Here is a 22,646-nt window from a genome sequence, read left to right as displayed (position 1 = left end):
CAGGCAGGTCGACGCCAACACCACCTAACCTAACCCTATCACGTCCCTCCAATGAGGGCGTGTCATTCTACAAGTCTCCATAGCAAGTTCTTTCTCAGTCGAGTCCTTGCTGACATCGCGCCTTACTGCGCCCCGGTCGCTCGTCCCTCGCGACGTCCGAACCATGCTGACCAAGCGGATCTGAAGAGCCTATAAGTATAGGCGAAACTTGGGGGTGGACGCCATTCCACCCAAGTCATCCAAGTCAGCCACAAGTCCTTCAGCAGGCAGGTCGACGCCAACACCGCCTAACCTCTCCGCTCGCCATGAATACAACGAGGCTGTCAAGGCAGCCGACGAGGCCATCGACCATCACAAGCGACTCCTACGTCAACAGGACGACCGTGTCCTCACCGAGCTCATTCGACTCGACAATCTAAAAGTTGCCCATCGCTTTCAACCGCTCCTACCGCGCAGCATCCGGGCGCGACACAACAAATTCATCCCGTGCGCCATCCCCAACGCGTACTTACCCCTACCCGCACCCCTACCGATGTCTGCCTTCAGGCGCCCCCTGATCCCATCCCCTTTCCTCCAAGCAACGCCGCGAAGCACTACCATCCCGGCTGACTGGCAACCCAACCCTGGTTGGACCCCGAAGGGAAGCTGCAGGCGATGCGGATCGTCTCGACACTGGGTACGGGACTGTCCGGACGTACGATGCGCAGGATGCGGAAAAGAAGCCCCTGGACACCTGGAGCGAGAGTGCGGAACCAGGCCGATGAAGCGACATGTATCCGCACCACCTGAAGAACCTGCGCGACGCGTGGGGGTGGTCGTCGACAACGTGTTCCTCGAGGAAATCATCAACGAGGCGAAGGAGAGGAAGGAGAAAGAGAGACAGATGAAAGCGGTACCTATTCCTCCACTGCGCAGCGCTAACCCCGAACCCCCAACCAGTCCCATCGCGGGACCCTCGTGCCCCCGCCCCGATACACCCGTCGTCTTTCGCAAAGTCGACCCCGACTGGACACCCGACACCACTCAATGGACGTGGGACAGCTCCTGGCCGCATCAGAAGCACCTCTCTGGCGAGGAATGGATGAACGTGGGGAGGAATGCGCGCAAGGAGTGGTTCGACGAAGAAAAGGATGACAGCGTAGATTGGGAGTTATACGGAGATGGTGAGCAGTAAGTAGTCGAATGGGACTTCGACTCTGGCAGGGGGGTAATGAAACATTTGTTTTTCCGTTCTATTCCTTGTACTACTAGCGCCCATACTGGCGCCTGTCTTAGCGCTCACCCGCAGGTTGAACATTATGTAGCTTACATAATGGGGTCCGTGCGCACTTCGTACTCGGCATCGTACCACTACATTTCTTTCTTCACTAACACGACCACATAGACACTATGGTCCGTGCGCAGTCGGTACTTGTATAAGTAGTTGTACCATTAGTCGGTCGAACCCTAAGTTCGACCTGGTTATTCATTCAAGTCTCTGCTCCTCTTCGCTTGGGGTAGTGGTCATTCTCGACTCCCTCGCTCGATCTTCAGGACGACGCACTGTCCATAAGTCCTCGCTCGTCGTCTACGAGTCAGGCATCGATATAGGAGCATAGACCATTGTATCAGGCGAATCTTCCGGGCCGGGTTCAACATTGAATGCTGGTGTCGCTGGGTTAGGAGCTGGTGCGGCGCCAGTGAGAGGGTCGTGGAACTCCGCGAGGTTCATCTCAGAGTCTTGAGACATGGTGAGGGGTAGAGAGCAGAAGGATAAAAGGCTGACGAAGGGCCCGATCGAATGACAGGAGTTGCCGAATTGGGAAGGTTTGATGAACGAACAAATAGGAGGTTCGACTCGTTGGGGGCAGAGTCAAACTGTAAGGACTACGAGAGGGTGCGAGGTACGGCGCGAGGAACGCAGCGCCGAGAGCCGAGGTCCTCAGTAGAAGAGAAGTAGTATATGATATTAATGGCAGAGCGCCGGTCTTCGAGTGATTGAGTCGAGGACGAGATGCACGAGAGAGAGAGAATATGATGAGGTAGAATTACTGGTGTTGACTCTGCGAGCATTCCCGAGTGAATACTCGCAGCTTATATACATGAGCGACGGGGCTGTGCTACGGTACGTACAGTAAGCAGTCGGTTTGTATCCGCGCTGCATTTCTATATACAAGTCTTCCGCCTTGTTGTTACTCAGCTTCCGCGCGGGTACTTGGTCATCGCGAGCATGACTGGGCCAGAGTGCGACCGACGACCGGTACGCGACGACCATGACAGCGGAGTGGACTCTTCATACTGACTACAGACCACAGGATCGCTCGTAGGTCCACATTCGAATTACTTATTTGGGGAATCTCACCACAAGGTTCGAGATCCTGAAGCCTTGCCTGAGGTAAGACAGAAATTGACAAGTTGTAGCGCTACATGAGCAATGCGACGTTCTGATCTGACAACCCAATCTTGACAACTACTACGGCCTGCGCCGACAAGCCAGTGTTGGAACTTGAGATTGTGGCGAGCGCATGCCACCGTATTTGACATTGTTTGTAGTACCTCGCAGACTTTGCGCGAGCCGTCCTGTATGTTCCTTACGCGTTTGACAGAGCTCAGACAAACGCGATATATCTTTGTTGATCGTTCTCGCTTCGGGTCTCGGACGAACTTTAACAGCCAGATCGCTCGGATTGAGGAGTTCGAGCGGCCTCTAGGCACACGAGCCCGTCGCAGTAGGATGCGCGCTGGTTGCGCAAGATGTCCCACGAGACAATCGCACGGACTCAACACATGGAAAGCTTGATCGTCGCAGATCAACATGCTTTGTGGCGGTACACACCTCGCGGCATTGGCAGACGCCATATGCACCCGAATCGCGAGTAGTATAAGTATAGCGTGCCTCGGGAATAGGTGATTGTGGAGGCATGGGCGCGGTCACGTTGGAGCTATCACCAACGTCTATAGCCATGGCTCAAGCGCTCACGGGGCGGTGCTGAGGGCCGCTGCACGCGTTGGCAATAAAGTTCAATGTTAAACAAGCTGAATAGGGTGCATAACGCGGTCTATAAGAAAGCCCAGAGATATATTTTGCGATCATAGATACATGAACGTAGTAGGCTCAGCTATAACTCGTGCGAGGTCAAACATATACTCGCTGGTAACGGCCGCTATGTCTAAGTGCCTGATATAGTCAGGACGAACATAAACAGAAGGACATGACCTGATGCACCAAGACTAGGGCACATAGCGTACTAGATTGGGAGAGCAGCACAGCAAGCAACTGACTGCAGGAGCGATGTGAATAGCGCCGTGCGAAAAACGAAACCACGAGCTAGAATCGTGTACATACTGGAACAGGGTCGGCAGGACGCTGCGCAGCGGCGTCAGTGTTAACCCTCTATCCGCGGCCCGCACCAGTCTAAACGTGGAATTATATTTGGGACATCGACGAAAAAGGATGGCTTGTGATGGACCCAGTGCACGACCGAGATGCGACCGCGATGTCAGCGCGAAGTAGAACATCACGATTGCTAGCTCACTCGTCACTCTACCCCTGCTCCTGAGTCGCCGCGCTTTCCTCGCTATTTGCGCGTCGACATGCCAAATCGACGTCGATAAAGATATCGTGCCTTATGAGGAATCCAAGAAGCGAGTGTCAGAACTTACCACAGGACAGCGCGCGCCTGCGGGCAAGACTCTGTCTCGACGTTGCGCCCCCATCGGCCTTTGAGGCAGTACGCACGGCGGTCGAAGTCCCCAGTGTATCCGTGTAATCCTGTGAGGGAAGGGCAGAGGACAGATCCAGAGCGTACCTCAGAGGCCTATTGAGGACGACCATGTGAGCAACCGACAGCGCTCAGTCAGCGAATGACACGGTTGCTATTAGCCGCCAGACGATGAGGAGCAGAGGACGAGGGCGACTACTCCGCGAGCATGACGGACACGAGCTTTAGAAGAGCGTGAAGACACAAGGCGTTGATTCTCGGGCAGGGTCGCCTTATGTAGAACGGCAACCGGGTTAGGAGTGCGAGCAGTTGCACAAGCTCATGGGAGAAGCCAGCGAGAGAGCCTGAGAAGGCAAGGTCGAGATGGAGCAGAGACGCGAGGATGGGGTTGCATTCGGCTTACGCAGCATGGGGGCAGCTGGAGACGGGCGTCGCAGGCAGGTGGAAACGAGGAGAGCCGACGGCAGCGTCGTGGTACTTTAGCACAATGGCCGAAACAGGCGCCGGCGGGTTCAGCAGTCCTCGTTGCCACCACCGTCGAGCGCGTGGTCCGTCTTCGCCTTGCCGTCGTTGACCTCGACGTGCCCTGCACTACGTTCATTACTGTCCTGCTCGCCCTGCAAGACAGCGCGAGCGGTCTTCATTGTTTGGTTCAGCTTTATCTTGCTATCGCATTGTGCGTGTGTGGCGGTGAGGTAAGTTTTGATCTGTTTGACCATTTCAGCATGGTGCGCTTTGTTGACCTCCTCGCGCGACGCTCCTCTCTCCCTCACGACTCTTCACGACCTCCGCTCCTCGCTGCTCTGATACCCATCCTACAGGCCTACACCTACCAGTGCTCTCAACCCCAGCATCTGCGCCTGTTTTGTTTCCGCCGCGATAGCCCACGATGACCCAGTTCGGGGACTTCGCGCCCCTCTGCCACACTGTCCCATCCTATCCCTGGTGCAACCTCTTCTACCGCCAGCTCGAAGACAACAATGTCACCGTCCTTGTGAATGCATCTGCCAATGCAGCAGCAGCCCCCGTAGGTATCAACCCCGAATGTGGCATCCTGCGCGTCGGCTTCGACCACTCGATCGGCAACGTCGCCAACATCATCGTCTGCGGCTTCAGCATAATTTTCATGTCGATCTTGATCTTGTGGACGCACAGGAGAAAAGCGGCTGTCGGTGAGTAGCACTGCCACCGATCTTTTTCAACTCCTTTTGTCCTTCGCGAGCTCTATCAGGCCTCGATGCTCTGTTCCGAACTATATCGCTATACTTCTTGTCGGTGACTACATAGTAAGCCACCACATAGGGCGTGAGTCCTCCCCGAGAAATGCCCGGCCCTGCCTTCCCCGTAGACGTTAGGGTCCTACTCAGGGCAGTCTCACGCGGCTGCGGTACTCTTCACAAGACAAGCGTTCTCATGATGGGCCTTAAGCACTACCTCAATTATCATTGTCGAGTACGTCGACACCAGACCTACACACTGAATCGCCATGCGCCCTGTCAAGTCGTGTAAAGCTCGTCCTTAGTCTTGAAAGTCCGTTCCGACGTCTTTCAGCGGCGTCGCGTGCCTGCCGTAGCCTAACTATCCACGAGCATGTCCTGTTCGTGGATGGATTCAGAGCAGCGGGCACATAATGCTCAAGTCCTCTTGGAGTGCCCACCTCGCACATATGCTAACGTGTGCATCCTTACAATCCGCATATACTGACTTTGACTCTTTTACAGGCCGCCTCGAGCTCCTCCATTTTCTCGCGCTCTACGCGCTCACGCTCCCCCTGCAACTCCTCACGACCGGGGCATTCCTCGAACAAGGCTCCACCGCTCTCACGGCTCTCAGCGCGGTTCATGCAGGGCTTGTCGCAGCCACGTTCTGGGCACTCCTCGGCAACGCAATCATCAGTACGCAGGTGCTCGAGGATGGGACGATTAGCGCGCTCATCGTGAGTACTGCTTTCTATCTTTCTTTCCTTCTTTTCTTCGCGTTGCCTCTCTACACCGCCCTTCTGTATCTTTCATATCGCATTGTCTCCCTCAGCCGTTGGCCCCGGTACACTAACTTGGCCATGCTATGCGGTTGATGGGACGGCAAGTGTGCCGCTCTACCTCCCCGGCCTTCTGTTCTTCACTGGCGTGGTTTCATGCCAAGACAGACGTTTTAGACAAGCGCGATGCGAAGCACGGTTGTGCCCGCCGGGCGATCCAGAAGCCAGAAACCACCGCTCGTACTAGTGCGCGCTGCACGCCGACGTGATCACTAGCCCGTACACCATTCGTTCACGCGGAGGACATAGATAGCGTTCGGCAGCGCTGGCCTACTCCACCTCCGCATTTCCGCCGACTTGTGTGTACACGCTGGCTAACATACTATCTGCTTCGCAGCCGTTCAACTTCTTCACGCTTGCGTTCTTCGTGGCAACGACGTATATCGCGCTCGACGTCGGCTTCACGTTCACGCATGTGTTTGGCCCGAGCGATCCCTCACAATCGCTACATAGCGTACCTCTCTTCGTGCTCACGTCCATCTGGCCCGGCGCGTGAGTCTCTTCCTGCTTTCACATGTGTTTGCTGACGCTGCGGTGTGCGTACGACATTTGAAATGGCAGCGCTGCGATCATCTACTTCCTTATCATGCTGTACGTCGTACTCGGCATGCTCAACGAGGTCCGCCCGGTGTGGTACTTCGTGCTCGCGATGGTGCTCTTCGTGCTCAGCCAGCTGGACTATTTCTTGTTGAACAAGGTCATCTGCAAGGTGCGTTGCCTGCTGCTGCAAGATTTTTGAACCAACATTCGTATTGATGCGATGCCGGCACAGGGCACCTCGGCAAAAGTAGACGGTTCGTTCGTCGCGACCATCCTCGAGACCGCGGCAGTAGGCGTACTCTACCTCGCATGGAGAAGCATCACGGAAGGCACGTCCTTTTTGCACGCTCCTAGCCCTTCCTTCATCAGCTCACGCTCACGCTCCGACAGAATCTTGGGACGACGACATATACTATCCGCGGTGACATCCGCGGCTGGCCTTATCTATTCCTTTTTTGATATTCGGATCTCGGAATGTTGGATTGACATTGGCATACCCGGCCCGCGCAGCCCCGCCCTTATACAGACTCCGCGCGCATGTTTATAGTATTTGTGCTGTCTGTTGTATTACTAGCGCTGTCGCTTATGCCGTACGTAGTCGTCGTTTTGTGAAGTGTATACATGCGGAACCGCTTGTTTTGCTTCAGACAGCGTGGCGCAGGCTTGGGTATTCTGCGTCTACGCCTGGGTACTAAGAAATGACAGTATGTATACAGCGAGCCTAGTCTACATTGATACTATAGCGGTACAACAAAACGATAGCGAAAGCGACAGAACGTAGGGCAAGCCCAAAGAATGTAAGGTAATGTCCGACCTTGGCGGAACACGAGGACACTGACCTCGATCGAAAGCCCAACAGCAGGGGATCAAAGCAAATCTACAGTTACACCGTGTTACAGTCCCGGAATGCGCTATCGGGCAACAATGATACAGGAAAAAACGCGGCCGCCCTACACGATGTTGCGTGCGATCTTGTGCGTAACCTTTTGCTTCACCTCGACGCACACCCAGCCCTCTTCATCCTCGTGCTTTACGCACCGTCCTAGCTTGTCGAGTAGCGCCCGTGCCCGCGCGGCCGAGTTCTTGCGACACACCGACATTGGCGCACATGCATTGGGAGAGCGCGGCGTGCCCGTTGGCTGGACATGATTGTACTGCTGGCGCGCGAGCACCTCGGCAGGATGTGCAGGCGACGTTGGCGTGGAATTGAACCCTGACAAGGCTTTGGTGCTTGTGCTGCGCGCCTTCTTGAGCCGCCGTGGGCGCTCCGGGGGAGGGATATTGAGGCAGAACGCTTGGTCGACACCATGCAGTGTCTCCCATGCCCATGACGACTCATCGTCTGCGCGCGCAGCCGGCTTGCGTGGGCCGAGTGTGGGCTCGCGCGAGGGCGGGAAGTCGACTTCGACGTAGTTGTTTGTCGATGTCGTCGTAACGGAGAAGGCGGAGTTCTGTGCATGTGTCAGCCTGCGATCCTGGACGAGGAGAGCGCTGACGGACTGACCAAGTTAAGGTTTACAAAGACGGGCAGACTTGCGTAGCTCCCCGTCGGCAGCTGACGCCCTTCAAAGAACCCCTCGTCTGTTACAGAGTCTCTCGACCAGGAGGGCCGCTCGAAGCGAACAGGCATTCGCTTGAACGGCGGGGGGGCAGTCTGATAGCCGGATCGATGGTATGCTGGCTCTCGGAATGAATCCGTGTCGTGCGCGAAGCCTGTGAGTGCAGCGGAAGAGGCGATAGCCGGACTATGGAAGCCGGTGCTCATTCCCGGAGGCACGTTTAGCCAAGTAGGGAGAAATTGTGAACCCAAGACCGTATCCGTGTCCGTTTGGCCCTCGCAAGGAAACACACGCAGACCTGGAATGTCGTCGTATGGGATTGGTGACGGGGTGGACCTCGTATTAGTGAGCGCTTGCGCGAGCAGGTCGATCGTCAGCGCTTGCGACTGGTTATCAAGCGCATCTCGAGGCGAGTCCTCCGCCTTGAGATTCGCCTTAACGCAGCGATCGCCTTCGGCGTCCAGTAGATGCGCGCCGGAGAAGACGATCATACCCTCGACTGGGTCCCATACAGCGGCAAAGGTAAGGGCATTGTGCGGAGGAACAAGCTCGGACCACCGATGCTCATCTCTCTCGTGCATCTTGCGAGACATGGCTGAGGAAAGGGGTCAGCTGCTTCTGGGACGCATAACGGGTTACGCAGAGCAGGCTCACTGGGGTTGTCGTTACTGCGTTATTGCGTCGGATGAGGAGTACTGGTACACAGCGCGCAGTCCTAATGACCATGCGGCGCTCACGAGTGTGCTGGTGTATCCACCGCGTGGCGGGGTCGAGCAAAGAGGCCCGCGAACGAAGGTGGGGTCTGACGGGTGGAGAGTCGGAAGCCCACGTATGCCCGCACACGAAGACGGCCTATGTAAGGGGTGAAAGGAATGGAAGAGCGAAGCAAGAGCAAGACGAACACTCGTGTGTAGCACGGCCTCATGCTGATCTTGGTGTCACTTTAGGAAGAGGGCACGATACCTCGTCCTTGCAGCCAGTCAGAAGCAGGTATCCCGTGAGAAGGAGGCGCTTCCTCCAGTGGGAATGCTCCCGTCCATTCGACTAGAACCCATTTCATTGATCGGAGACAATGTCACGTCGTGACGAACATAATCCCGAGCCTCGACTAACGAGAGATCCGTCCCTATGCATGATAGACGCAAATCGACAAGCCCGGGTTGTTGAGATGGTTGAATGCATCCTGAGCTGGAAAGAACGTTGCGTTGTGCGTTCATTCTGCCCGAGTTTGTCGCTCTATCTGAAGTGACACGACGTCATACATAACGCCGATAGGATGAAGAGCATGCCGCTCCGATAACGCACCGCTTTCAGGATGTATTAGGAACGGCGATTCGCGAAAGAAGTCCAATATGTTTGGACAAATGCCGTAAATGCACAGTCGCCAAGAAAATACGGCGCTCTCCCGGAGGTCACAGTCGTTGTGGAGAGAAAATAGCCGGTGCTATCCTCGGTGCAAGATCGTGGAGATCGGTTGTCCGCAGCTATGCACAGAAAGCATTGGCCGTAACCAGTCAGTACTACCCAACACAACGGGGGATACCGGACAGGAGGAGACAGACAGATCGCAGAAAATCCGTAAGATCGGGGATAGCCTGTGGTTGAACAGCCGCCCGGCTTCGAGTGATGAGTTTCCAAGCTTGAATGGAAATTGAATTGTTTCCCGAGAGTAAGGGCGTTGAGTAAACGTACCCCGTGCGCTCCAGGTTGGTCTCGAACAACGCCAAAGGCTTGCCGCCGTCAGCAAAGTCGGCTCTGCAGCACTGCAACGATCAAGCTACCGGTCTGGTCGCACAATCTCTTCTCGAACAGGTAATAACGACTCGCCTATAGAACGCAGATACTTCCAGGGCTGAGGTAATGGCGCAGCCACAGTATACTTTGCAACCGTGGTCCGTCTTCAGCGTAGTGTCAACCCGCTAGATACGAGTTGATCCGTGCCGGAAGTTACTGCAAGGAGACGTCAAGAGCAAGGCTGACTAACGACGAGGGGCTTGTTGGTGCTTTGCGGTGATGCAACGAGAATGAAGCCAAGATCGGTCTCCATGTTATGAATCCGCTGTGAGCTGTTCGTACCTCATTCACCAAACGTGTATTCATCTCGGGGAACGGAATGTATGCACGGTATGAGAAGCAGCAGGGTCGCGGGAGGGTAGCGTCCGGACATATTGAGCTTCGAGAACCCCCAGAAGTCGAAGCCACTGTGTGATTTTGTCGCATTGGAAGGATCACCGACAAATAAGATAGCGTACCGGCGTGGGGAGACACGAAGCTAGGCACTCCGGGTGATTTGACCGGCGAAGGCTGCTGTATGACGTGGGCAACGTCAGATCCGGCTAGCCAGAAACCAGATTAGCTTGTAGTATAACGGAAATGCTAGCAACGCCGATGACGGAAGGAAAACTTCTACTGTGTGTTGTCAATATTCGCAGGCGTGTCGCCTCGCGTTGGAATTGCACTCCTCGGGAGAGCGGTCGAGACAGTATACTTAGCCGAGAATGCTAGAAGGCGGGGGCGCATCGCTGCGTACCCACTCCACGCAAGTCTGAGATTTCTGCAGAGCGAGGATCGCATTCGGAGGCATGCTGCAGACCATGGGACCGCGGAGGGAGGGCGGGGAGAGCGTTGATGTGATCCAGGCCAGCAACACGTGTATGAAGAAGAGTCGAAGTCGACGGTGATTAACGCGCGGGGTCTACGATACCGATCGTGCGCAAGGAAGCGAGCGTGGGATGCGTGTGTCGACAGTGGCTTATGAACCGCGCTGCGGGAGAGGACTGTGTGCCTAGTCGGAAATGACAAGGAGGAGTACTGACTGCTATTGGGCGCCGGGAATCAAGCTGCGGGGCCGTTGTGGTCATTGCACGAGCCGTTGAACTGTTTTCGATACGGCTGAGGATGAAGACGTTTACATTGGGTATCGTACTACTGTGAACCGAATTCTGGGGCTGTAGGTCCGAGATATCGAAGCACGAGATTCTCGAGATGCCTCGCTGGCTGGAAGCGCAGTCAGCGTCATGTCCAAGGAAAGAGGGACGGCACACTTACTCAGCTGAAGAAGTATCCTTGAGCGTCGATGTCGTCTTGTGATTCGCTATCGACAGGCTATCTACGATCGCGCGGGTGTCTATGACTGCTCCTTTCATCAGGGATGTGCAAAGAGATGACTGACGAGGGATACCACTGGTAACGACACAGCGTTCATTGGCTACCCTTGCGGAGGTTGCATATGGCTCATCCCAGGCATGCGTTCGTATCTAAACGATTGCACTCACGCAACGCCACCCGCTGAAAACGGGTAAGAACATATTGCCAAAAGAACGCACTCTTTCCCGGCAGCCGTAGAGCATCCTCGTTCGAAGGAGAAGATGTCAGAAAGGCTCGCTTGATAGCCTCGTCTTGAATTACAACCATGGGAGAACGTCCGGGTAATGAGGCATCCGGTGGTGCATCCGGGAAGAGAAGGGGATAATACGCACGTAAGATTAGATCCTGCGACGACGCTATCATTGAACGTACTCTTTGACGTTCATGGCTGCCTTTGTGCCAATCAAACGGGATTGAGTAGCATATATGCTTCCTGTCGACGAGTGTTACGAAGTTGATGATGACCGGCTCTCAATGCTAAAACCGACAGATCACGGAGATGGTAAATACCTCATCATGATCATTGCATCAGACGACTGTCCTCGAGCCGAGGTCTCGACGCATACCTAAGCGGAAGTCGCTTGAAGTAATGCAGACCCTTCGACGCGCATAGAATTTGCTATGACATGAGACTCGAGAAAAGCAGTTTGGGGAACGTGGGCGCCACGAGGCACTTTTCGACCGCATCCTTGTAAAGAGAAGAGGGTATTGCGCACGTAACATGGGATCCTGGACGACTTCACCTTGCCTTCGCAATCTCCCATGCACAGGCGAGTCGGGCCGTCAAGTCATCGCATCGCTTGGGAAATAGGATAGGGATCGCGCTTTCGAGACGTCTCGGAAGCATACGAGCATGCACCGACCATCGGACCTGTGGTTCTGTGAACGATGAGTGGGTCGCATCCCGACGCTGTGAAATTCTGGCTGATAGTGAAGAGACGGGATCTTATTCGTATTCGTATTCGTATTCGTCACCTTAGAAGGCCCAGACAGTGAGACGTTCATGTCCGAGAGAAAATTATGAATACAGGATCGACATACAGGAAGGCTATCTTGCGCGTATCGTTCTGGCTTGACGAGGGACGCTAGTTCACATATTAAAGATATGCATCTGAAACTTGCTTACCCTGGCACCCGGAGCCGCTCCTACTGGACTTCGCTCTTCAGTGCTTCTGCACACTTCGGTGAATAGTATATAGTTCCTGGGATTTGCTCCTTTTACGGTACCCGCGCCTGACGGCAGCAACATCGATCAACTGCCTTCACAAATTTCTGATGTTCGGGGAGTCAGGTCAGACCCTGGACAAATATTGGCGAATTTCCTCATGGACTAGAATATCAAGACAAGCACGAGAGCGGACGAGACCAAGTGAATTGTGAGTAGAGAACCGGTCTGAAGACTGAAACCCCACCCCTGTGCGCTGCCTCTAACGATTATCGCTAATTTTTGCTAGATCCCTCAGCCATCAGCCTGAACACACATGGTCCGACTTGCAAGTCACTTCCTAGATATATCTGTGATTTCTAGTCAAGGTTGCTCGCATTGGCCGCACAGTGAGAGACGAAGGGAGACTCGGCATTTGCCGGGCCGCAGTCCTGGGCGTCTCTTGGCGCAGTCTGTGTGGACAGGCGCCCAGCGGACGACTGAACTGGCACGACGAGCTCCTCATTCTCCTATACCCGTATTCCCTCTCTAGCCTCCAGCCTCTGTCTTGGATAGTCCGCTGGCCGCCCGACCAGTCTCTTTGCGACACTAAGGAGGCGACCAATAACTCTGGCCGACAACGCATGCGATGACATCCACAGGCGGCCTCTCGCGGAGGCGCGTGCCTAACGCCTCCTCGTCCGTGCAAGCAGACGACCCCGATGAGGACGCATGGGGCCTCGGTGCGAGTCCTTCGACGCCGACGAACGGGAATGGCACAAGCAACGGCGGCACTGCGCATCACTCGCATGCGGGCTCGGCATTTGAAGGTGGGAGTAAGATCGCGTACGACCCGCGGGACCTCGAGCGAGCGGACGAGGACGAGCGACAGGGCGGCCGAGCACCGAAGCTGACAATTATGGAAGAGGTGCTCCTGCTCGGGCTCAAGGATAAGCAGGTGTGTGCCATTATACATTGCATAGTCGGGTACGCTCGCTGGCCGTGGTTATGCTTCTTCACGGGGGCATATTCATATCTGCTTGATACCACATACTACATTGTGGGCTGGCGGGCCCGCCACTACTGCTGTACCGCTGGCAAACAAATCCTTCGGATTTTGCGCGCGTAGTTTGTCGCGAGCGGCACTTCAATGATGGCGATGCGACGACGCGGAGATCAATGGCTGGGCATGTTCGCTTGTTGGCACAGCTCCATACCTTAGACTCGGGTTCAATAGCCTGTGTCCCTTACTTGCTTTCATGGTTGCGGTCTTGAATATAGTCAAGCCCGCCTGAAGTCTGCTAGCTTTGGCTGTCTGTACGTCCTTGCGTACAGGTCCAGTCATCGTTCGCGAAAGTACGCCCGCGGTCTCACCTCTCTGCAACAGTTGCTCTCATGCGAGTATCTGTGCGGTGATTTGCCTCGGTGCCAAATGTCTGGACAACTTCGGAATCTAGTATCTATGGTACCACTTACTGCGATAGCCGCCCGCCGCTCGTGATGTCATGCTGGTATTAATTCTAGTGCAGCGTGATGTTTGCTGTTCCATAAAATCTCCGTGAGATGCCATGTCTGACTGCCGTCTTCCGTCAGGGCTATTTATCATTTTGGAACGACAACATTTCATATGCTCTACGCGGGTGCATCCTCGTCGAGCTCGCACTACGGCGACGAATCGCAGTAGTGCGGGATCCCAATCGTCGACAAGTACCGCCATCGGAGCGCATGGTGGAAGTCATCGATGATCGCCAAACAGGCGAGACGATCCTCGACGAGACCCTGAAAATGATGAAAGCGCAGGAAGGCGTGGAACGCATGGCGATCAACACATGGATAGACCTGCTGAGCGGTGAGTACCCCTCCCCTGATCGCCCCACACCAGCATGTTTCCAACATCGTCTCGCAACCCGGGACGCGGACTCACGCGACGCAGGCTGACGGATGCGTTTTATTTCCGATGCGACTCGGCCGGGCGCGACACAGGCGAGACATGGAACGTGATGAAGATTGGGTTCCAGCTGAAGCAGGTGCGGGAGCGGCTCGCGAAGGGGCTGGTGGACAAGGGCGTGCTGCGGACGGAGAAGCGCAACTTCCTGCTATTCGACATGGCGACGCACCCGGTGGCAGACGTGCGGACGAAGGAGACGTTGGTCGCGCGTGTGGTTTCACTACTGACGGCGACAACGAGCGCAGTGCCGGCGGCAGCGGTGCAAAAGGAAGGCACGCAAGCGCGCATTGCACGAGCAGTGTGCCTCGTGTGCGCGGCGTACGCGGCGAGCGTGCTGGACAACGCGTTTGGGCGACTGACGTACGAGGAGCGCGAGGCAGCGTTCCAGCGGTGCGACGAGATCCTCGCCGAGTTTGCGTGCTGGCCGTTCGGGAGCGCGGGAGCGGCGAAGAGCGGGGGTGGGACTGGGACTGGGGCAGCCGGACGGCGGAGGGAGGGGGCGCGGATAGGGATGGGGAGCACTGGGGGTGCGGTGAGCGGGCGGGAGGCGGTGCTGGGGCTTGTGCTGGAGGTGAAGAAGGAGATGCGGGGAGACGAGGATCTGTGCTTTGAAGCGGTATCTGGCGTGCTGGAGGTGCTGTCCAAGCTAGATTCGCTGCTGCTATGAGCTAGTGGCGGGTGTGTGTGTCTACTATATATTCCCTTTCCTTTGTTTCCGTAACAGTGGTACCTATAATATTGCTATTGGTGGTACTGTGTTATGAGGATCAACGATGCTCTAGCCGTCGCCTGCTAGCCGACAGTGTCTAGAAGCCCGCCTCTGACGACGCCTGTGAAACCCTCCCCTCTAAACCCCCGCGGATGGTCTGTTGTTCTTGTCCTGTGCGTGCGAGCTGATGCCCCTCTTCGCCAGACGCTCTCTCACCTCCCCTATTCTTCGTCTCCCCGTATTCGAGCGCATATACTCTACTCTACCCTCACCATAAGCCATGGCTAGGTCTCCCAGAGGCCGCATCCGACAGCTCGCAACCACGTCCGACGACCCCCTCACTCAAGCCATCGCACCGCCCCCAGACGAGTCCGAGGTTGCGCGAGCGGAGCGGCTGCGCCAGGAGGCAGAGGCGAAGCGCATTAGCGACGACATCGATGAGGAGCTCAAGCGCGAGCGTGCTGTCTGGAAGAAAAACAAGTCCCTCTTCAAGCTCTTGCTCCTCGGCCAAAGCGAGAGTGGTGCGTTGCATGCATTGCTCCCATGTCCACCCGCGCTGACCACCTCCGTGCTCCCCAGGCAAGTCGACCACGCTAAAGAGTGCGTGCTCTTTCTGTTCTATATTGCCGTGGACTGTTACCCCTCAATGGCGGATGCATCGTCCTAAATGGAGAAGTAGCCCGCCCTGACCCATGAGAGATACCCTGCCTCTACCCAACCAACAATATCTTGTGTCCTGTGCTTCATTCCCGCTCCCGCTGATCGCAGACCCTTGTCCACTATCGGTGTTTCTTCCCACCCCGCACTGGTGGTTTTGTGTCCGACATCTCCAATCTGTCATCGCTGGTCGCCTGGCAGCCAATAGGCTGCGCGCGACGGGGACGGCAATTCATGCACCAATCATATACGGCCTCTCGATAGTGAACTCCAGCTGAATCTCCCCTAGCCCTTGCGGTATCTATGGAGCCGAGAAGCGTACTAGTTCCGCTCCCGGGTCCGCTGTGTTGATGCTGGATGAGACGTTCCTGTCGACATGTACTATTCGGGCCATACCCTATTGCTTATTCTCTAGTCAATAGTGAGGAACGGGTCTGTACCGTTAGCACGAGAGCGTCCCTCAGTATAGGCCAGGGCGGAGGGGATACAGGTGCCTTGAGGTCATATTGCCCATTCGCAACCCTGCTCTATAATTCCCAGAATCCCGATTCGTCAATTCCTTCGTACCTGTGTCATTGACCGTCTTTACAGACTTCCAGCTCGCCTTCGCCCCTAATGCATGGCAGCAGGAACGCGCTTCTTGGCGTTCCGTCATTCAGCTCAACCTCGTCCGCTCTGTCAACATCATCCTCGATGTCCTCGCCGAAGAAATGGCCGCTGCGCCCTCCCGCACAACCAGCCCCGGGCCTGGCTCCATCGTGACCTCGCGACCCACCAGCCCCAACTTCCACACCATCCCTGCCTCTCCTAGCGCGGACCTGGATCCTGACGCGGATGCCGACGCCGATACAGCGCCTCCGCTCGAGTTCTCGCACCAGCATGCGCTCCTCAAGATGCGCCTCACGCCGCTGCGCCAAGTCGAGGCGGACCTGCGGCGGCGCCTTGGCGCGGGGTCGTCCGAGGTCGTGCTCGACTCCAGCGCCGGCAGGGGTGCGGGCGGGGGCGCGGTGAATGCGACGCCGTTCGACGATCCGTACCCGCGCAGCACGCGCGGGGGCGACCTGTGTCTGCGCACGAACCGCTCGTGGCGCGAGGCGCTGCACACGGAGTACCAGACCCAGGCCGCGGGGAATGCGGGTAGTGTAGAAGGCAGCACGAGCGAGCACGGTGAGCGCGGGCGCATGGACAGCGCGACGGAGGTGCTAGCCGGGTGTGCGGGGGATGTGCGCGAGCTATGGGCGAATGGGGTCGTGCGCACTATGCTTGCACGGCGCAAGATGCACCTGGAGGAGTCGTCTGGTTTGTGAGTGGCCATTTGTGTGCTCGATCGGTCCGAGCATGCGGACGCTCATGTTGTGTGTTGCGGCGTGCAGCTTCCTAGACGATGTAGAGCGCATTGCGACGCGCACGTATGAGCCGACGGACGATGATGTCGTGCGTGCGCGATTTCGGACGCTGGGGGTGCAGGAATATAGCCTTACATTCGAGAATACCGGTGAGACCAGTCCCACACTATACCTGATTGCTGTGGATGGCATTCCCTCACGGGCATCTGGAAGGACCGCCTGCTGACTGGCACTCTTAGATGTTACGGAACGCGGCATCGCGAAGGAGTGGATGATATACGACGTCGGAGGTGCTCGAACATCAGTACGTCTCGCGCACCCTCAGAGTATCTCGCCAGTGACACGGATCTCCTAGCGGGCGGCATGGCTTCCGTACTTCGAGGATGCGCACGCAATCTTGTTCCTCGCACCTATTTCGTGCTTCGACGAGGTCCTCACCGAGGACCGGCGCGTCAACCGCCTCGAGGACTCGTTCATCCTCTGGAAGGCGATTGTCTCGTCCAAACTCCTCACCAAGTGCATCATCATCCGTGCGTTATCATCCTCCTCGCTCATCTCAACCGTTGCATGACTGGGCCGTGTGCGCATCCCGAACGCGACAGTGTTCCTCAACAAGTACGATCTTCTCGCGCGCAAGCTCAAGAGCGGCGTCAAGGTCAAAAAGTATCTCTCCAGCTTCGGCGACCGCGAGAACTCGGCAGCGGTGCTGGCCAAGTGTGCGTCTTCTGCTGCTTCAAAGATCAGGAGCTGCATCGGACTGACATCGCTCCCGAGAACAGACTTGCACCAAAAGTTCCGCGACCAGCACAAGGACCTCTCGCCGGAACCGCGATCGTTCTATGGCTACGTGACGTCCGTGGTCGTGCGTAGCTTCCCCAAATAAGCGACTTCTTCCTGATACTAACGTTGCGCGATCGTAGGACACGAAAGCGACTGCGTCGACGCTTCTATCAGGTATGGATCACATTCGCCCAGGCGACCGTCGTACTGATCCCGCCGCACGCAGTGCGCGACGGTCTCCTCCAACAATATCTAGCCAAGGCGGATCTAGTCTAATACCTTATCTCTTATTCCTAAATCTCCGGATATCTCCTCTCATATCTTGTATACTACATAGTGCTCGATCACGGTCTGCATATATTTATCCCGGATCCCAATTCTCTTGAAGCAGCACGCGAGCGGGTGTGGATCATCCACGCATGTCATATCTGTCATTGAATTGTCGGGCGTGAAGCACTACAATTACAACCTGCTTGTGCCTGTCTATGAGTCGTAGCGTGATGAACTAGTCCATGAATTACAATCACACAGCGGCGGTCACGATCACAGCCGCTCCCACCCATCGCCCGCCGGCCACTTCAACTCGTCCCTCTCGACGCCCACTCGCCGCGCCGCCGCCGCCTTCTCCTGCCCATCCTCAGCGCCCTCGCGCATCCGTATCTTCCGCAATCGCTGGCTAAGCTCGCTCTCGTCCCCGCTGTACTCCTCCACGTCCACGTCCCGGTCCACGCCCGCCGCATCGTCCTGGCCCAGCCCGCTATCATCGTCCCCCTCGATCAAGCTCTCCTCGCCGTCCTCGCGCATCCACCGCGTGCCCGGCTGCGCGTGCTGCACGAACCCGCGCGGCGTGAACGCCGCCTCCGCCTTGTACCGCGCCGAGTCGAGCCGCGGCGCCGCGCGCTGGTGCAGGCTGCTCAGCGTGCGCCGCAGGTCCGCGAGCGGCGCCGGCGCGCCGTCGCTGTGGAACGAGCCCGCGCGCGCGCCGACGCTGCCGCTCGACGAGAGCGAATGGTGCCGCGAGAGCGAGCCCTGACGAGACGGCGAGCCCGGTCCCTGGTGCGACAGCGACGACGGGAAGTACGCCACCGACGGCGACGGCGACACAAACGGCGACGCGTCCCCGCCGGCCGCGGGGCCCAGCTGCAGCTGCACGCTCTCGGGGCGGCGCTTGCGCGCGGGCGGGGCGGGCGGCGGCGGGGGCGGCGACGCGTGGTGCATGCTCTTCGAGCGGAACATGCGCGGCGTGTCGGGCGCCGGCCGCTCCGCGTCGAGCGAGGGCTTGCGGTCCGGGTGCGTCGGCGGCGGGTCGGCGGGGAGGTCTGCGAGGGCGGCGGGGGGGAGCGCCGGCTTGAAGGCGGAGGCAGGCGCGAGCGCGGGCCGAAACGGGACGGACGCGCGGGCGACCTGCTCGAGCGAGCGGCTGGTGGAGCCCGACAGCGTCGACGCGGGCGGGCTGATTTTGCGGCGCGGCGGCAGGCTCGGGGTGCGCGCGCCGCGCGCGCCCGCGCTCTCGAGGCTGAGGCTGTCGCCCGAGCCCGCGCTCTCGGATGCGGCGCCGTCGCGGGGATCGTACGCGCGCGAGGGGCTGTTGCTGCGCGTGCGGCGGCCGCCACCGTGGGCGCTGGAGCTCTTGAGCACCTCGAGGACGCGCTCCTGCTCGAGGCGCTGCTCGGCCTTCTTGAGGCTCTGGGCGACACGTGTCGCCTGGAGGGACTGCTGGATGAGGAGATTCGGGTGCGCGGGCGGCGCGAGGGCGGCTGCGTGGCGCGGGGGCGGGATGACGGGGTTGGTGGGTTTGCGCGGCGGGAGGGGAGGGGTGCGGCCCTCGCTGCGGGCGCGCGACTGGAGGGATGGCACGCGGGCGCCAGGCGCTACTTCAGAGCTCCTGCGCGCGAGGAAGGGGTTGGTGCTGGGCTTGGGGGGCACCGCAGGCGGGGCTGGTGTGGAAGTAGGCGAAGGCGTCGCGGGGATGGTGCGCGTGAAGAAGGGGTTTGGTGTGACATTCGCGTCGGGCGTCGGGAGGTCCGGGGCGGAGTTGGAGGCACGATGGTGGCCTTCCGACGGGCGAGGGGTCAGAATGGGAGGAGAGGGCGAGAGGTCGGGATGCGCTGATGGATGCAATGGGTGTCAGAACGTGCGCGGGTGGTGGCTACAAACAGAAGGGAGCGGGAGCAGCCGCGGATGTGCGAAGCATCGGGCTTGTGGTCACGGCATGCGCGAGCAGAGGGTGACGGGCAAACATTACCACCATAAGGCATCCCGCCCGCAGCATACGTCCAGCAGGTACGGGAGGACGCGGCGCAGCAGGAGGATAATCGCGGCCGCAAGCACGCGCGCACCTGACTACACTATCGCGGGCGTGGCTCTCCTGCATACACACATCCGAGCTAGGGGCACATGCACAGCGTGCAACGGGAGCGGCGCGCAGGGAAGGGGCAGAGATGGAGTGGCGACGCTCACCCTGGACGAACACCAGCGCACTGTCGACGTCCTTGCCTGCGAGGGCGTGGTGCACGAGACGGAGGACGGCGAAGAACTGGCCTCCGGTGAGGAGGTCGGCGGGGGCGAGGGCGGGGCAGAAGAGGCGCAGAATCTGTTTGCGAAGCTCGTGAGTGCGCATGAAGACCACACGGGATGCGCTGCACGCACCGAGTCGATGACGCCGGGGGCAAGGCCGGCATACCTGCCTCTGAGCCAGGCGCGGGCCTCGCGGACGCCGACGGCAAAGTGTTCGTGGTCGTGTCGCTGCGGATCTGCGAGGGCGGGGACGTCGTTGTCTGCAAGATCGCGGAGGGAGGCGAGGTAGAGGGAGTACTCTGCGTTTGTGAGGGCGGAGGGGTGGAGGATGAGGGGACGCATGGGGAGGACGTGCGGGTTGGCGGTCAAGGGGCGTGCCCCGCAGACGCGCCCGGCACGCGCCTGTCATGACCGCGCCGCGCTTGCTCCTTAACCGGTAAGTACACCGCCTCTCCCTACGCAAAACACGCCGGCGTGCACCTTGGGTTCGGCGACACACCAGTCTCACACACCGACTGGCGTGCTGCTCACAGGTCGAGACGCCATCGGGACATCGAGTGCCTTGTGAGTGCGATCCTCAACCCCTATGACGTGTTGACGCCAAAGTGTATCGCTATAATTACTGGGCCGTTCGCAGGCCTACGAGCATCCAACACAGAACGTTGCTTAAACGGGTCAAGACCTAACCACATCGCGGCGCAACGCCTTATCTCAGATCCCAGCGCTGACTCTGCGTCCGCCACCGCTGCGTTCTTGTGGCGCGGCTTCTGGTCGCGCGAACGCGGTCGCTCGCTCCATCGGGCATGTCCGCACCCCCGTTCTGGAGGCCTGGGCCGTCGGCGCGGCCTCTGTTGGCAGCGCGGCTTCTGTTGTCGACGCGGCGAACGTCAAGTGCCCTTAGTGTGCCAGTCCTGCGACCGCGTGTCTGGGCCGCCGAGTGCGCCCCGTCCATCGTCAGATCGCTATCTCCGTGGCGAAGGCGCGAGGCCTGTGGACGTTCATTGAGCGCGCATCAGACGTGGGGGTTGTTGCCGTGGCATCTATCGTATCAGAACCCCTGTGCGCTCGCCGCCACCGCGCACGACGCGTGCTTGGTTAAGCCCTCCTTGCTGTGTTCAGCCGCTGCTCTTCTACGCGAGCCTGCAAGCACTCCCCCTTCGGCCGAGCCTCCCTGCCCGAGCCTCCACCCCCACTTATCTCCCAATGGCCGTCGCGGCTCCTCGTGCGCCCTCGGCCACGCTGCTCGCCACCACCTCTCTCGCGAGCACCGCCCCCTGCTACTCCCATCCCCACGGGCCGCTCCACCACACGTGTCCCGTCCAACATCTCATCCATCTCGCCTCGTCGCACTCTCTGACGTCCGCATTCTCCGCCACACCGCCGGCACCAACCAAGCCGTGCCCGCCATCAGAACGCGCCCCTACTCCCCCGCTCCGTTTCGAATTCTCGTCGCTTTTTGGCGCGACCTTCTGATCAGACCCACCCCTTCACACCCACATATACGCCAGCCCCCTCCTCGCTCCGCCGCCGGCATCCCTGCCATCAGAACGGCGCAGGTGCGTCCGCAGCCTCGTGTTGTGTATGCGTATGTGCTCCCTATCTACGTCGTCGCCCGCGTCTTCTGATGTGATACGTGCGAAGCGCGAGGCCCGTCTTCTCTCCCGCAGATGTCATCGCGCGCCCCGCTAAGCACTATTGAACCACGCACTCGCAATCAACGAGATTCGCGAACGCGATAGCCATATCCCTCTCCGCACGTGCCTATGGCTTCTCGTCCCTCTCGCCGGACGCTGGCGTCTGCATCGCTCCGCTGGGCCGGCCACAGCAGCAATGCACCAGTACACATGCCCCACCGTCCGCGTCCTCGCTGGCGCCCCGTGCTAGGTCGGCGCACAGGGCCACCGCTGCGCAGGCCTGGGCCCGCCCGATGCCACTCTCCACTGCACGGGAGCACGTTGGTTTATGCCATGATGGCGTCCGCGTCGAGCCCCACGGCGCCGGTGTCCTAAGTGCAGCTACGCGGCCCCGGGGCCATAATGCGCACGCGTGCGATAATGGGCCAATTTCGCGCGCGCGCGCAAGGCACGGTCGGGCGAGTGCCTTGGGCGCGTTGGGGGATATACGATGACACAGAGGGACTAGCGGAGTGGCGTGACGCGAGGGTTGACAGAAAGTGCCAGCGGGGAGGGAAAGCGCGTAAACCGCGGCCGACGCTAGGCGGAGACGGAGACGGAGACGGAGACGCGCAGGGCATGCTGAGATTCGGGTGAATCTGTGCAGGGAGTAAGGTTAGAGTGCGGAGAGCGTTCTTCGTTTCGCGAGATCGCGGCACGAGATTGATGAGATCTCGATGGGAGGATTTGCACCCTGATTGTGGCCAATCCGCGCCCGCCTCGTCCGCCATAATACGCCGCGTTTCTGGCCTTGCTCTCGCTCTCGCTCTCGCTCCCGCCATGCTCTTCCACCCGTCCCCCTCCCGCCTCCTCCTCCTCCTCCACTCCCCCTCCCCCGACTACCCCACACCCTCCTCCTTCTCCTCCGCCGCATCCACCCCCAGCCC

The 22,646-nt window shown here is 58.6% G+C and overlaps 7 protein-coding genes across 7 annotated transcripts; 5 read left to right on the top strand and 2 right to left on the bottom strand.

Annotated features, from left to right (window-relative positions):
* Window positions 1–292: 292 nt before the first annotated feature.
* On the top strand, window positions 293–1,384 carry POSPLADRAFT_1138938 (hypothetical protein; the record flags this gene model as incomplete). The annotated part of the gene is made up of 2 exons (XM_024484969.1): window positions 293–1,170; window positions 1,276–1,384. Coding segments are annotated over 2 exons (987 nt in total), but the record flags the coding sequence as incomplete, so codon positions are not given.
* Window positions 1,385–4,590: 3,206 nt separating this feature from the next.
* POSPLADRAFT_1169196 (hypothetical protein) lies at window positions 4,591–6,924 on the top strand (the record flags this gene model as incomplete). Its single annotated transcript, XM_024488048.1, has 6 exons — window positions 4,591–4,873; window positions 5,423–5,637; window positions 6,077–6,231; window positions 6,301–6,448; window positions 6,512–6,608; window positions 6,670–6,924. 6 exons carry the CDS (start codon window positions 4,591–4,593, stop codon window positions 6,702–6,704), a joined length of 933 nt encoding a protein of 310 aa, XP_024340590.1. The 3' UTR covers window positions 6,705–6,924.
* A 305-nt stretch (window positions 6,925–7,229) lies between these two features.
* On the bottom strand, window positions 7,230–8,699 carry POSPLADRAFT_1074150 (hypothetical protein; the record flags this gene model as incomplete). The annotated part of the gene is made up of 3 exons (XM_024482671.1): window positions 8,493–8,699; window positions 7,784–8,433; window positions 7,230–7,730 (listed from the first exon to the last, which is right to left on the bottom strand). The coding sequence occupies exons 2-3, from the start codon at window positions 8,429–8,431 to the stop codon at window positions 7,230–7,232; spliced, it is 1,149 nt and encodes a 382-aa protein (XP_024340589.1). The 5' UTR covers window positions 8,432–8,433; window positions 8,493–8,699.
* Window positions 8,700–12,778: 4,079 nt separating this feature from the next.
* On the top strand, window positions 12,779–14,744 carry POSPLADRAFT_1140387 (hypothetical protein; the record flags this gene model as incomplete). Its single annotated transcript, XM_024485164.1, has 4 exons — window positions 12,779–13,087; window positions 13,723–13,978; window positions 14,113–14,609; window positions 14,649–14,744. 4 exons carry the CDS (start codon window positions 12,779–12,781, stop codon window positions 14,742–14,744), a joined length of 1,158 nt encoding a protein of 385 aa, XP_024340588.1.
* A 185-nt stretch (window positions 14,745–14,929) lies between these two features.
* On the top strand, window positions 14,930–17,944 carry POSPLADRAFT_1169191 (hypothetical protein). The gene is made up of 11 exons (XM_024488047.1): window positions 14,930–15,307; window positions 15,366–15,386; window positions 16,035–16,360; window positions 16,565–16,746; window positions 16,817–16,938; window positions 17,029–17,093; window positions 17,145–17,319; window positions 17,392–17,505; window positions 17,569–17,651; window positions 17,710–17,743; window positions 17,796–17,944. Exons 1-11 carry the CDS (start codon window positions 15,067–15,069, stop codon window positions 17,843–17,845), a joined length of 1,413 nt encoding a protein of 470 aa, XP_024340587.1. The 5' UTR covers window positions 14,930–15,066; the 3' UTR covers window positions 17,846–17,944.
* A 168-nt stretch (window positions 17,945–18,112) lies between these two features.
* POSPLADRAFT_1055874 (hypothetical protein) lies at window positions 18,113–20,428 on the bottom strand (the record flags this gene model as incomplete). Its single annotated transcript, XM_024480701.1, has 3 exons — window positions 18,113–19,677; window positions 20,030–20,162; window positions 20,219–20,428. The coding sequence occupies 3 exons, from the start codon at window positions 20,426–20,428 to the stop codon at window positions 18,113–18,115; spliced, it is 1,908 nt and encodes a 635-aa protein (XP_024340586.1).
* Window positions 20,429–20,889: 461 nt separating this feature from the next.
* POSPLADRAFT_1055873 (hypothetical protein) lies at window positions 20,890–21,785 on the top strand (the record flags this gene model as incomplete). Its single annotated transcript, XM_024480700.1, has 2 exons — window positions 20,890–21,671; window positions 21,728–21,785. 2 exons carry the CDS (start codon window positions 20,890–20,892, stop codon window positions 21,783–21,785), a joined length of 840 nt encoding a protein of 279 aa, XP_024340585.1.
* Window positions 21,786–22,646: the final 861 nt, after the last annotated feature.

The sequence above is a fragment of the Postia placenta genome (assembly GCF_002117355.1).
Source record: "Postia placenta MAD-698-R-SB12 unplaced genomic scaffold POSPLAscaffold_5, whole genome shotgun sequence".
Lineage (NCBI taxonomy): Eukaryota > Fungi > Basidiomycota > Agaricomycetes > Polyporales > Adustoporiaceae > Rhodonia > Rhodonia placenta.
Note: the sequence above shows the minus strand (reverse complement) of the source record. Positions and strands in the feature narration are given on the sequence as shown.

Coding starts and splice junctions, on each gene's coding strand:
- POSPLADRAFT_1169191 (XM_024488047.1), top strand. CDS start 15,067: ATGGCTAGGTCTCCCAGAGGCCGCATCCGACAGCTCGCAACCACGTCC. Junction 15,308..15,365: donor CCTCGGCCAAAGCGAGAGTG/GTGCGTTGCATG, acceptor CGTGCTCCCCAG/GCAAGTCGACCACGCTAAAG. Junction 17,094..17,144: donor TCGGAGGTGCTCGAACATCA/GTACGTCTCGCG, acceptor CGGATCTCCTAG/CGGGCGGCATGGCTTCCGTA.